The sequence below is a fragment of the Apis mellifera genome, linkage group LG1 (genome assembly GCF_003254395.2).
Source record: "Apis mellifera strain DH4 linkage group LG1, Amel_HAv3.1, whole genome shotgun sequence".
Classification (NCBI taxonomy): domain Eukaryota; kingdom Metazoa; phylum Arthropoda; class Insecta; order Hymenoptera; family Apidae; genus Apis; species Apis mellifera.
Window position 1 is genome coordinate 23,895,776 of NC_037638.1, and position 14,268 is coordinate 23,910,043.

The 14,268-nt window shown below is 41.2% G+C and overlaps 1 protein-coding gene across 3 annotated transcripts in view; it reads right to left on the minus strand.

Moving 5' to 3' along the window:
- LOC410785 (plexin-A4) overlaps nt 1-14,268 on the minus strand; it is a 268,849-nt gene that overhangs the window by 82,731 nt on the left and 171,850 nt on the right. For all 3 annotated transcript variants that reach the window (XM_006571609.3, XM_006571608.3, XM_394261.7), the window contains one exon: nt 492-674. In XM_006571609.3, the coding sequence (XP_006571672.1) occupies nt 492-674 (183 nt within the window). The remainder of the gene's footprint in view (nt 1-491; nt 675-14,268) is intronic.

Consider the following 14,268-nt stretch of genomic DNA (forward strand, 5'->3'; position numbering starts at 1 on the left):
ATTTAGGAAGATTGTTGCCTTTCAGCGTTTCTACGAATCTGGTGTTTAACAAAAATTACGAAAGGATTAATTTAAAAGAAAAAAAGGATTATCTAACGAAATAAATAAATCTTCCATCATTTACGAGAAAAATATCTCTGAATTATTACGCATTTCTCGATATCCATATTCATGCCGTAATAATAGCGACTCTCCGCATTGAAAAAGGGTTTACAAAACGAGGCATTCGTGCCAGGAATATCAAGCTTCGAGGGAAAAATAGAACGCACACGTACTCGAGCAAGAGAGAAAGAGAAAAAAGAAAAAAATCCGAGTTCGGTGTAAAGAATCGACGCGTTGCGAAACAGCGTTAAAAATTAGATCGAATACGCAACGAGCGAGGGACAAGATTGAACTAATGGAACAGAAAGAGAGAGAGAAAGAATACAGGCTCTTTTTCGAGCCTCTTGCTCTTCTTCGATCGAAGGAGATAAAGAGTATAATGCACTCACCTTTTTCAGATGACCCTCGTTCGTGCCCACGAAGACGACCGTGTAGTCCCCGGTCGAGGTGGCGGCAACGGCCGTCAGATGCGTATCGAAAGTGAGCACGGGGGTCCCCTCCATCGGGTCCTCGCCCCCAAGAGGCGTGTTCACGTCCAGACCGCAGAAATCCTCGCCGATCGTTTGCAGTTTCTGTAATCAAACGGGGAAAACGAAATCGCCGATTAGTTCGGTTCGGATCGTCCGGGTGAAAATCGAGAGAATTTCAACCGCTTGCGAACTATCGGATTCCGGGGGAGACTTTTACGGAGATGTGTAGCAACGAATTTGGGGATGGAATATATGAAAATTGGGGGCGCAACTCGAATATTTCCAAATGTTCGAATTCGATAATTTCAATTCTAAATTTCCTAAATATCTAAAAAGGAAAAGAAAAATATTGAAGGTATTGAAATTTCGAAATATATAACGTGGAACGTTTTGAAATTTCACGATTAAGAAATATTTGAATTTGACAATTTGAATGTATCCGAAATTATCGGATATTGTGCTATATTCAAATGTGAAAGTTTGAACGTCGGTGCAAACGTTATTGCACATGACAATTCGTTATAATTTGAGATTTAGCGTGTACGTTTGCATAGTTTTAGATTAATCAACTTCTCTGTGAATCTTTCCACCATGGAACGTGGTATATTAATAATAATTACAGAATATTGTTATACCGTCGGTGAACGATGAAACCAGGTGTACATCTATTAACGGTAATGCGCATTGTTTACACGCGACAAATAACGCGAGTAATGATGCTCGTTGCGACACACGCGTTTCTTATTTTAAATTTGAATTAATTCACGCGTGGATGCAGGACGGTGGATGCAACGTTACGCAACGTGAATATTTAAAATTTGTATCAGCTATCCTCGTGCATGTTTAAACAAACTCTGTGCGCAGTTTGCGCAAATATCACGGTTTTACTTTTATATTAGAGCGGTTTTACCAAGGGATGATGAAAATAAACCCTTCCGTCGACGATATCGATTTATCGATTTTCAAAGTTTTTGTTTGGATATCGCCACTCTTCCAAGTTCCCGACATGTCAACGGCTATTAAAAACCAGCAAGAAACTTCGAGTTCCAACCAAGTTTTAATTAAGATCCAAAGTCTTCCTTCCCACTCATGAATATCTAAATCGAGAAGTAAATGAGTATACGTAATAAACTGAAAATCGCGAAAGCGGGAAAAGAGTCACGTTCTCTCTGTCGCCAACTTTGATTCATTAAAATTAACATTAGATAGTTTCAAGGATAAAGCTCGAGCAATTTTTCTCGAAACGAAATTAAGAAAAATTCCTCCTTTCTCGAAGCAAAAATTAATTTCGATAATTTGCGAACACGAATATTTCATGTATCGGCTATTATCGCAATCCTTTAAGCGCTTGGTAAGCTCATTACGGTTCCGTAAATTCCTAACAGTTAATCCATCACGAGTCTGAATCTAAATTCCGAATAATTGATAATCCTAAATACATATCTCTTCGATCCTCGAATACTGACGGATCGAATTCTCGAAAAAGAAAATTTACGAATTGAAAATATCGAAAACGAAAATATCATCGAATTGTCACGCGAAATTTAACGATATTCAGAAATTTTCCCACCGCTCGAAACAGTATTAACAAACTTACCCATTCGCCGTCTCGAACACCGTTTCGCAAGATTATCAATCCTCCTAATCAATTTTCCCACATTAACCAAATCCAAACCGCAAATCAAGCGGCGTAAACCGCAGATTAGGTTCCGCGTTCCTCAGGAATAGAGACATCGTGTACACATAAATACCCTTTCCGCTCGCGCCCTCTTATCTCCTCCATCGAAGTAACCTCGTGCCAAGGTTAAACCTCGAGATGATAAGGTCACGGCGCCCATCGTGCGAACACACTCCCTCTCTCCCTCGCCTTTTCATCTCTCGATGCGTTTCTCTCGAAACGGCTACCTTCGAACACCGAATTCGCCTTCATTTCCAGATTTTCATTGCGAGAGAATAAGAGAGAGAGAGAGAGAAAAGGTTATCACGGGTTATCTCGCGCGAGACCACGAAAAGTATCCAACGTTGGTGAAATATCTCGGGGAGGCGAGCGCGCGATAAATTATCGCCGCGTCCGCAATTAATTCTTGCGGCTGAGAGGCGATTAATCGCGTCGCGCACCACACCAGATGCGATACTTTATTGCCCTTCTGCCGAACCTCCCCCCAGCCGTTTGCTCGCGTTTACACGCCGCTTCCGGTTCCTTTCCTCCGCCTTGCTCTCCTCGCGGAATCGCCACCGTATTTTCTCAACTCAGATTCAACGCAAAATACGGTCCTTCTCGCGCTGAAACCGAGTCATCTTGGGTTCTGGACGTTGATTCGATCGATCAATAGTTGCGATTAATCTCGTGGAATGCTTCGAGATTTTGCTTTTTTTTTCATTACGATCTCAACACGATCGTTGCATTAAAATAGAAACTCGAATCTCTTCTTGATCCTCTTCTCGACTAAAAATTTCAATAATTAAGGATCAATTTTTCATCGCGAAATTATTATGACACTCTATCGAATCAAATGGAGAAAATTTCGTTTTAGGAAGAATTATAGCGTGGAATTAATGAAAGTCAAACGGTAGCCGGGATTCGGTTGATTCAGGAGAAACTCTTCGCATGAGGATCGTTCTACGAATGCCGGGCAAAAGCAGGGGAGGGCGAAAGGGGGATGCTAACCTTTCCCCCTGCCTATCCTCACACGCACAAATCCGTCCGCACACGTGCGAAAATGTAGAGGTGCAGAGGAGAGAGGTCAATACGTCGGGGAGGAAGCCTCGGTTTCGGCCACTCGCGAGTCGGCTCTATTTACATTCCAGGAAGCTTTCGCCACCCTGTACACACCGCGCCGTGCAATTATTTGCATTCCTGGTGCTAATACGCCGCCGATGTTACGCCGGAAAGGGCGTAACACTTTCCTTTCGAAACGCCATCTTCCACCACCGCCTCCCCCTCCTCCTCTTCCTCCTCGTCCTCTCGCTTTCGTTAGAAAAGAGACAGGGCCGAAAGGGAACAATGGTTATGGCAAAACAACGAAGCACAAGCCGTTGCTCCATTGAAAACGCGACTAATGCGGCCATCAAGACTAAATGGTGGCTCGTTACCAGGCGACTCTTTTCTCCTCTTCACTCCTCTCCCCCTTCTCTCGTCTTTAAGCTCGTCTTAAGGTCGTGCAATACTTGAACCAGCTTCGATATACCAGTATCGATATAATTATCGTTTTGCATATAATTATCGCTAATAGCAAGACCACATTATCTGATTATAAAGGAAAATTTCAAGGATATATATTATTTGCGAGTAGAATTAAGAATTGTTCTCGGCTTGTTATTTCTTCGCTTATGATCTTACACTTGTCTATTAAAGTTACACAATATTTCGTTCTCTATATTGCGTGAGAAATGAAAAATAACCTTCGATTCATTCCCTAAATTTTTACTATTGTTATAATAGTCTTTAATATAATATTTTATTGAAAAAAGGAAAATTAATAAAATAGTGGATACGTAAAAATAAGAAGATCCAAGTTAATCAAATTTTAAAGTACAGTTTATATACCGGTCCTCCCGGGGGGAAAAAAATCGTTTGGCGAAAAAGCCGGATAATTTTTTCCCTTTTTTATTTTTGCAAACGAGAACGGTGAACCAACGTCCATCCCGTGTTCGCAGTGATTAATTTACGCGTTTCGTGTTTCAACGGAAATCGTTTGATTACGAGCGGTCGGTGGTTCGCACGTTTGTACGCGGCTTTTCATTAAATACGATGATCCGTTAGAGAATCCTCGATGGTTGCCAGGGATATCGATGTTAGGATACCTTGGTCTGCGTAAATCGCCTTTGCCCACCGTTTGTGCATCGTTTTCCATCGTTAATGATTCACGCGAAATGTGACAAAAATTTCATTATAATTGGTCAAGGTATTCGATCGATCGATCGAGAGTTTAAATTTTGGATCGTCACTGCGCCGATTATCCATATTGAATTTTATATTTTTATATTCTATATTTTTATATTCTATTATAATATTATATATTCTATAATATATTCTATTATATTCTATTTTATATTTTTATATTCTACGTGAATTTTTTTTTTATTGGGATATTACTTGTTTTTAGACATGGAAAAAGAAAAAAGATGAGTAATTCTAGATAATAAAAACGTTGAAATATTTCATGTTACAAATTTTTGATGAAGAGAAACAAATAGAGATACCCGAAATAGATATAAACGAATTATCTCTAACAAATCTGTTTATCTATTTCGCGGTAACAATTTTGAAAGTACAACTACGACGATATTAAATAGGAAATATTTTGCAACGCGCGATAATATTGGATATTAAACTTTGCATACATACTGAACGCGAGGGGGGAGAGGAGGGAGGAGGAGGAATGAAATATATTTCGTGACAATCGATCCAACGCGCAGCTTTATATATTTTCTGTCAGATTAATATTCATTAATGTAATGAATTTGTATTTCATGCTACAATTAAACTCACCAACGGGGAAAGATGATTTGCAAAGTACATTAATCAAAATAATTAGAACCACCCCTATTCCTGTCCTCTTCCCGCGAAATATTATTATTTAAACGTGCGCGCACTAGTCGAAAAATTATTTTTCGTCGAAAATCAATCTAATTCCATCTCACGATATTTCTATCTGTTAAAAATTTCGTGAATCGAACTCTCAATCGATCGATCATCGCTAATTCCATCTCATTTTTTATCAATTATAAAATATTCCCTCCCCCAACAAATTTTTCCCCAACACATTTCATTTCATTTCAAAAATAAAACGCGAATCGAAAGCGCGTTACTCGAAATTTCAACCCTTATTTCCACCATCCCGACGTATCCTATATTTTAGAACCGGGATAAAATTACCAACGTCGAGTTCGTTTGCAGTTCCATACACAGTATCCTTACATCTTTCTGCTTTCTCCAACAACAAAATGGTGTAATTTCACCGTCACTGGTTACCAGCATCAACCCCTTGAAAAGACGTATACAATTTCACGTCAACAGTTGCAAACACGCCGCCGGCAAAAATCTCCCGTACTTCTTACCTTCTATTCCACCAACTCTCCGTTGCGTTGGAGGGGGAAGAAAGAGGGGGAAAAAAAAAAGAAAGAAAGAAAAAGAGAAAAAGAAAAAAAAAAGAAAAGAAAAAAAAATTATTACACACAATTTCTGGATCCTCTAATTATTTTCCAACAGTATTACGCCGAACTCCACGTCGAAATCCGATTTACCTGTAACCGGCAAACAATTCAGCTTCGACGTGCAGGGACTTCATTAAAATTTAACGAATGCCGCTCATTTGCCGGTCTCTTGGCGTGCGCGTGCCGCGTGAAACTGTGTCGAAATAAAAGCGGACGGGTGAATCGAGCGTGTCCTCCTTCCCTCCGCGACACACTTCCTGCCACCCCTGTATCGCGTGGCTGATACGCGAGAGAAAAAAAAAAGGAGGGAGGGAGAGAAGAAAGGAGGAAACGCATAATCGACAACCTGGTGGTAATTGGGACGTGGTCGAAGGGATGTATCGGGAAAAAAGAAGGGTGCAATTAATACGAAACAACAACATGGCCGGTCGATTGAAATATTAGAAAATTCGAAACTACTTGCTATTGGTATATAACTAAAATTTGCCGTGATCAAAGTACACGAGGAAATATATTCGCGACAAAGGAATATATTCAAGAGAGAGAGAAAGAGAGAATAATCGAATAATAATCTGTGAACACTCGATGAAATTCATTCTTTATCATTACAAAATTTTAATACGGATATTAAAACGGAATATTTCGTTAATTGATCGCAAACGTGCTTGGATTTAATTTGACGTTCTCTCGTCACTTCTTTTTCCAAGCGAATATATATATATATTTTTGTAATCAACCGATGGTAAAGGAACTAACTGGGAGAATGGATTGGGATATTTTCCCGCGCGGAAAAGCGACGAGAGGAAACAGGTCGGCGTAGTTCCCGCGATATTCGTATATCGAAACAATCGAAAAGGTCGGTTCATTAATTTTCCCGCCCTCATTTCCCCCCGCTCCACCCCATTCGTTCCGCGGCAGCAAGCCAGGCTTTCACAAATTCCAGCGTCGAGGAGGGGGCGGTGGAGCGCAGTTTTCGAGCTGTCGTTATTTCGTTTACGTCAAAAGCACGTTCAAGTGCAAATTGTGCAAAATCGACGCACGGAAAAAAGACGAGGAGAGGGAGGGAGGGAGGGAGGGAAAGGAGGAGGGAACAGAACGAAGAGGGAACAGAGCTCGTTACAAAACGAGTTGCGACTCGTAATCAAAGTGGAGGTCGTAGAGATGGCTGGAAGAAGGGAAAAGCGACAGGATGGAAAATCTGAAACAGCTTCGAAACTTTTTAATTCGCCGCAATTGCGTTAATTGAATTGCCGCGATATATGCCGTGAACCACCCGCGAAAAACGAGGGTAAAAAGGAGAGAAAAAGAGAGAGAGAGGGAGGGAGGAAATAGAAACAGAGGGGAAGAGAAAGAAAAGAAGGGGGGAAGAAAATGAAAGGGAAAGAGAGAATGGAATGAGAGAAGAATGGAGAAAAATTGATACGGGGGTATGTAGTAGCGGGGCTCGAATGAAAGCGTTGGAAATTCCGGCGAATTTATCGCGCCGTTTTTCTCTTCATTTTCCCGCAGACTATCTTCGTTCTCCCCCCCTCGCGCCGTTTCCACACCACGCGGACAGAAATTCTGCTCGTTGGGGAACGTTTCAGATTTGTTTCCGTGGCCGTGGAAGGGGTGGAAGGTTTTGTAATCGAGGATGCGGTTTCGAGAAAAGCGTCTGTCACGCGCACGGATCGATACGCTTTCCCCGCAATCTTCTTCCCTCCTTCTATCTTCATCGAGTTCTTCCGCTTCTCTCCTCCCTCCCCCCTCCTCCTCCTCCTCCTCCTCCATTCGTTCGGCATCGCGAATCGCTGTCATACACGCGGCACGTCGATATTTCCAAACGGATATCCGGCACGCGGACAAATTTTATCAACACAGATATCCGGCGAGTCCAATGACAATGTAAGAGTGTCAGTCCACGTCAGTCGACGGGGAGGGAGCGGAGGAAAGGGGGGGGAGGAGGTTGGAACGGCTGTCTCTCGTTCGCGACGAGAGACAATTTTCACCGTCGACGTGGGATTATTTATCAACCCGTGATTTGTGTATCAGCGTCCTTTGTGGTTTATAAATAGTTGGCCGAGACTTATCGAATTTTTCCTTTATTTTCTCTCTCTCTCTCTCTCTCTCTCTCTCTCTCTCTCTCTCTCTCTCTCTCTCTCTCTCTCTCTCTCGAGGAGACCCTCTCGTCGTGTTATCGCGTTCCGTAGCTCAGAGAATGGGTAGAGGGGAGGGGAGAATTATCGCGAAGAAGAAAACATGGTCGATGATAAAGATACAAAAAAAAGCTCTTTAGAACAATAATGATAAGTCGTCGTATGTGGTAAATATTGTTAACAACCGATACGATTGGAATAACATGTTTTCACGACACACGTTATTTCGAATCACGGCCGAAAGGAGTGCAAAAGAGAGTTTTTCGCCGATTTTTCGCTCGAAAAAAGATCTTCAGATATCTCTCTTTCTCTCTTCTTTCCCTTCTTGTTAATAGTCCCATTCTATTTTCCAAATAGGTAACGTTTCACGGCAGAAAATCGGGCAAAAATCATAGGCGAACAATCGGCTTTTTACATTTCCAGGAATATTTGCTCGGCGATCTGACAACTGAAAACTGATATCGCTCGATACAGGTCCCCCTCCCCCCCTTAAAAAAGGTGTGTTTCGCGTGTTCGATGTTTGTTTAGTCAACGAATAAATGGCTTGACCGGGGGTTATTTACCGAATAGTCTCCATCTCTCGAAAATTATTTCCTATCGGCCGAAACTCTTTTAAACGGAGGTAAATAAAAATAGAATAAAAGAGGGGGGAGGGGGAAGGGAAAAAAAACAACGCACACCATCGACACATGAGCCCGCATATAAAACGCGTAAGTACTATACTTTGCGCGTGTGCAAGCACGCGTACGACGATGTTTGCGTAAACCGAAACACGCAACGCCAGACGCATAAAATGTTGATTGTTGTTTTAAAATCGTGTCTCGTTGGGGGATTAAACGAGGCCACGGAGGTCGGACATTTTTGTTGGGAATTAAGCGACGTCGCGACGTGAAACGATTATGAAATGGAGGATGGACGGAACGATGGCGAGGAGAGAACGCGGTTTACTTCTCCGCTTTAATTTAGTTTGCGGTGAAACAAACGCTAATGATCGAGGGAATGAAAGCGAGCGATTTCAATATTGTTTTTGAAAAAGAAAAAAATCTTTTCGTTTTTATAATTAATATTGTCGTGAAAGCGTGGCGCGTTTTCGCTAAGGATATTTCATCAAATATGCTGTCAGATTTCTAAAAAAAAAAAAAGAAAAAAAAAATTAAACCAATACTAGATTAAACCAATACAGATTATTCAAACTATTATTCGAATTACTTTGAAATGATTACGTATCGTAATACATTTTGCTTAACGATCCTTTAAACGCTCGCTCTCGCTCGTTTGCGAAACTTTTTCAAACGAAACCATCAACCATCGTTATTTTACATATTTATAAACACGCGAAACACATCCATCCAACATATTTCTCCATTCCATCGAATCGTATTCAATCGAGCGCTATTTCGAAACGAAACGATCGACAAAGCGGCCGAGTCGTAGAAATCTCCACTTCCGCTCGGTTCTTGCCTCGAGAGAACCGGCAATATCCGCGTCTTCTTCCCTGTCCTACGCCGCTTTTATATTTGCCTCGATGAAAATGCGGAAATAAGGGGACTCGAAACGTCGAGCACTTTTCGACGACGATTATTCTATCTTTCGAATTCAAAGGAAGGACAGGAAATGAGCTAGATATGGAAACACGATTAATCGTATTATTAATAAAATTTCCCAACGAATTATTTTTCAATTATCCTTTTCACACTCTTAAGCTCTCTTCTTGGGTCTCCTTTTAAGCGGAGGAATTCCATTGCTCGGAACGGAAGCGAAAGAATAACGAACGGGCAAGGCCGATGCTATTTTGCAAAACGATAAATACTTTCGTCGTATACTTACGCGAAACATTTACCATAATATATTTCCAATTACCGGCGGTTACTTTACGCATGTTTCATAATTCAGTCCCTCTTTGAAAGCGTTAATAGGAAATAGTGGGCACGCTCGTAAACCATATTTACCGACTCTCCGCCTCGGTTGTCCGTTGCGAAGTCGCGAGGATTCCAATTTCGAGGCCGACGAAAGAAATATCGCCAGCCTCGTGCATCCCGAGGGTCATCGGCATCATCCGAACATCTAGCACGCCAGATTTAATATCCTCGCGATTCCGTGCTCGGAGGACTTCTCTTGTCGTTTTTACATTTCGACGAAAAACAACGTACGCACAGATTCTCGCGAAATTACGTTAGACAATCGTGTTTTTCCTCTTTCTGAAAGTAAGTATAAATTTCACTTGGAGAGAATGTTCGATAATTAAATAATTGTTTTCGTTTCACTTTGATCTCGATGATTTTTTTTTTAAGATCGTTATATTGGATTTAATTTAATCCAATATAAATCAGAAATTAAACCCATTTAACTCATTAATTGATTTAATAGTTTGCATTAGATACTGGACTGAATTTCTTAATCAATTTTTCATAGCAATAAATCTAATCTAATTTAAACTATTTCAAAAGAAAGTTTTCATTAGAATTAGTTTTCGTAACTTTCTAATGAACGATCATTAACAAGAACACTAATTACACTGATGACTTTGACAATGCATCAAAAAAGAAATCATCTATTGTAAATAATTACTCGATAATCTTTTAAATTTGTAGTATTTGGAATTATTTATAAACGTACGAAGAAAATATTTTTAAATGAAAGTTTGTCAGTTTCCATACCGAAATCCGAGTGAAACAGGGAAACTGTTATAATATTGTCTTACGGGCGAGTGGATCCGGCGAAATTAACGCGTGGAGATCGCCGAGACGCCGATTTCGCCTGGAGAACACGAGCGACCAGTTATTAACGTCCCTCTCGATCGAGTGACAGAGTTTGGCTAAACTATGAGCAGCGTGAATAGCGAACGGTTCGCGGTTAGTCCAGTGAATGCTTGCATCAAACTTTAAACCGGGAGCACTGGCTCCCCAAGTTGCCCGTAGTTTCGCATAATGTTCAAAGCCAGAAAATTGTCCCAACATTGAGAGACCGGCGATCGAACTTTTTTTTTAAAAAATAGATCATCGACACTGGAATCCACTTAAGATCGAGTTTTCCCCTCAACTTTTCGTTCTTCCCCGATCAAAATCATCAATTTCCATTCCATATTGACTTTCTAGCTTTTAAATTACTCTTGAACGAAAACAAAAAAGTTGGGAAATTTTTAACTTTTAACCCTTTGAGGAACGAAATTAGATTAAATTTTAACGTATTCAACTTAACGTATTCGCTTATCAATGAAGAATATTTTTATAAAATACCTATTTCCTTTCATATAGAAAGTATCCTCCAATTATCGAGAGAAAATTGTTCAATTTCGAAATTTGAAAATAATCAATTTCATCCCGTTCTCATTTAAACGTTCCTTTAAAATGAAATATATTTATACGTTTCAACAAAAGGCGCGCGACCACGCGAATTATTATGATATACCTTGCTTCTTATCAGCCTTCATCGAGAGAAAAAGGAAGGAAAAAAATAGGGAAAAAAAGAACAATTTTCTCTCCCTTATCGGCAAGCACGCCGATCCTCGATAGGGAATATAAACCGGAAACGAACAAACGAGACAATCGGCCACCGTCACGAAAGCCATTCGCGCGCGTTTCCATAACAATTCTCGTTCACCGAGCTTATCAACGCTCCAACAACTTACTACCACCATCGTTTCCGGATTACTACTCGAACTCCCCTCCCTCCCCACCCGATACTCTCCTCGGCAACCTCTTCTCTCCTTCGATCGTTTCGACTCGAATCGGCCATAAAAGGCGGGCGTTGAAATCCGACTCTTCGCTCTTCGACGATTCCGACGATTCCGCCTTGTTAAATATTAATAGACGCGAAATCCGCGCGCTCGAAACATTTTCCAATAACAAATTACGCCAGGACGAATCGCGGCACCGGATCTCGATAAGTCGCGCGGCCCGCGGCCAATGAACGGGACAATGAACGCGCGATAATCCACGGGGGGAGGAAAGGGAAGGGGAGGGGAGGGGAGGGGAGGAGATGGCATCGTCGACAAGATGGTAAATTACCATAACACTCTGTATGACGCTGTATCGCGTGATCTCGTGTCGCGCGGCAAACGCGATCGTCATTACGTACGGCCACCAAAGGCATTTGTATCCCGCCGCCACGGTGATGCGGCGGCCCATAGGTGTTGAAAATTCCACGGAACTGGAATGTTCCACCAGAACATTGTCTTCCTTCTCTTCTCCCGATTTCGATAAATGATCGTCGACAATGTCCCGTTTGCGGACAATGAGTTGAAATCGGGATAAATGGGATTCGTTAGAGAAACGATTGGCAATGCTTGATTCTATGTTTTGGGAGTTTAAAATAGATTTACGTCTATTCGATTTTGAATAAATCTGAGAATTCGGTTAGGAATTCGCGATGGAAATATCGATGAAAAATTGAAGAAGTAGTGTCTTCTTATTGTCGAGAATTGGTTAATTTTTTGATAGCTTGGAGAATAAGTAGTACAACGGGTATTTGTATCGAATGAAATTCAGAGGATAGTCGAGACAAAAGTGGGAAAATATTTGAAGAGAAATATTTTCTTGTTAAATAATACTTTTGAAAAAGAGTGATACGTTAAAAATGTGCATAATTGGGTCGCGTGAAAAAAATGGAATGGATATGGGAAATTAGATGGATATCGGATGGACGATGACGGAAAATAATTCGGGAGAAATCGGGTTAAATTAGGTTGCGAGTAAATGGAAAGAGATTGTGAAGGATCGGGGCCATTTAAAACCGTGGAAAGTTCTTCTTGCGCTGCAAGAGCTTTTGAAAAATTCAGGAAGGCTGAATTGAAAATAATTGGAAAACCATAGAACAAGTAATGGGTTCCATTAGATGACTTCGACGAAGGAAATACGCTGTTTAAACCGCTTTTCCCTCGAATAAGGTAAATTTCTCTTTAGTTTAAAATTGTTGTGTTTGAAGAGGTAGTGCGGGTAATAAATGGTTTCTAGATGAATATTTCTCTTCTCTCGTTTCAATATCCCCCAATTTGATCCAATCCAACCGAAAAACAGTTTAATCCATCAGAAAGAAGAAGAAGGAGGAAGAGAAGAAGAAGAAGAAGGAAGAGAAGAAGAAGAAGAAGAAGAAGAAGAAGAGGGCGGGATTACAGAGCGGTTAACTTTCAAGAAAATTGCCGATATCGAGCGACCTAAAAAATTCAGAACACCGGTATCTCGGTTACGAAGTTCCGACTTCAATCGAATTCGCGTATCGTTCACCACCCTTGTGTTCGTGCGTCGTCGAAAACCACTTCAATCTGCACCACTCCCCCTTACCACCACCGCATTACCACTATTCCTACACGCCACGGGAAAGAAAACGAAACGAGAAGAGGAGAAAAAAGAAAAAGAACGAATGATAGAAAAAGAAGAAAAAAAAGGGTAAAAAAAAAAAAAAGAAAAAAGGAAAACGAAACAATTAATCGACTGGCAGCTACTAGCGTTGTTTGCACTCGATTTCACTGCTCTCTCCCGGCGAAGGGCTCGTCGTCGACGGCTCGAAACAGGGAGCGGGGAGGAAAAAAAAAGAAAAAAAAAGAAAAAATTCCAAACTCCGATCGACAGAAAGGGGGTTGGCATTCGTCGGCTCGTTCGCGAGTGCTCACAAAGCCCCCATGCTCGCAAACAGCTCGTATTATTCGTCGATACGACAGCTCGTAGCTCTCGTAACCTCGAGAGTTTTTCAACGACAACGTTAATTTCGCGATCCCCCTAGCTCCACGCGCAGCCCGCCGATTCCCTAATTAAAATCGAAGGCCTTCTCGAGTGGCGATCCCCTCTCATCCGCTCATCCCTCTCTGATTAACGAATTCCCTTTGAATGGGAAGGACACAACAATTTCATACCCCGTTTCGCGCGTAATTCCGAAACGAACCACGAAACACGCGTTATTGGTGCCCCTCACCCGATGACCACGCTACTCTTTTCTTACTCTCTGGAGGGGAGGAAGGAATCATTTTTCCCGCGATGTTTGATTATCGACTGTATCACAAGGGAGGATGGATAGGTTTTTGGTACTCTCGTTTTTCGAGCGTGGTTTATAGTTGTTTCTTCCAGCTGGTCGAATTATTAGAGGGGTAGCACTTGTAGATCCTAATTTTAGATAGTTGGTCTAATAATAGGTCGGCTTGGTTGAAAGGTTCCTTTGCTTTGATTAGGGATACGTTTCGGGGACTTTTGTGAATGATTAATATTGATCGTTGACTGTTCGCGACGAAACGAACGAGAGGATCCTGATACGTGATTGAACGATAAATTTAAGTTTTTAAAATTACATATATCGAACATTGTACATATATCGAATACGATAGATTGAAAACGAATAACAATAGCGATGTAAAAAATTAATATCGGCAATGAAATGATGCAAAATCGCCTATTCGGTTCCCTCTTGTACACAAA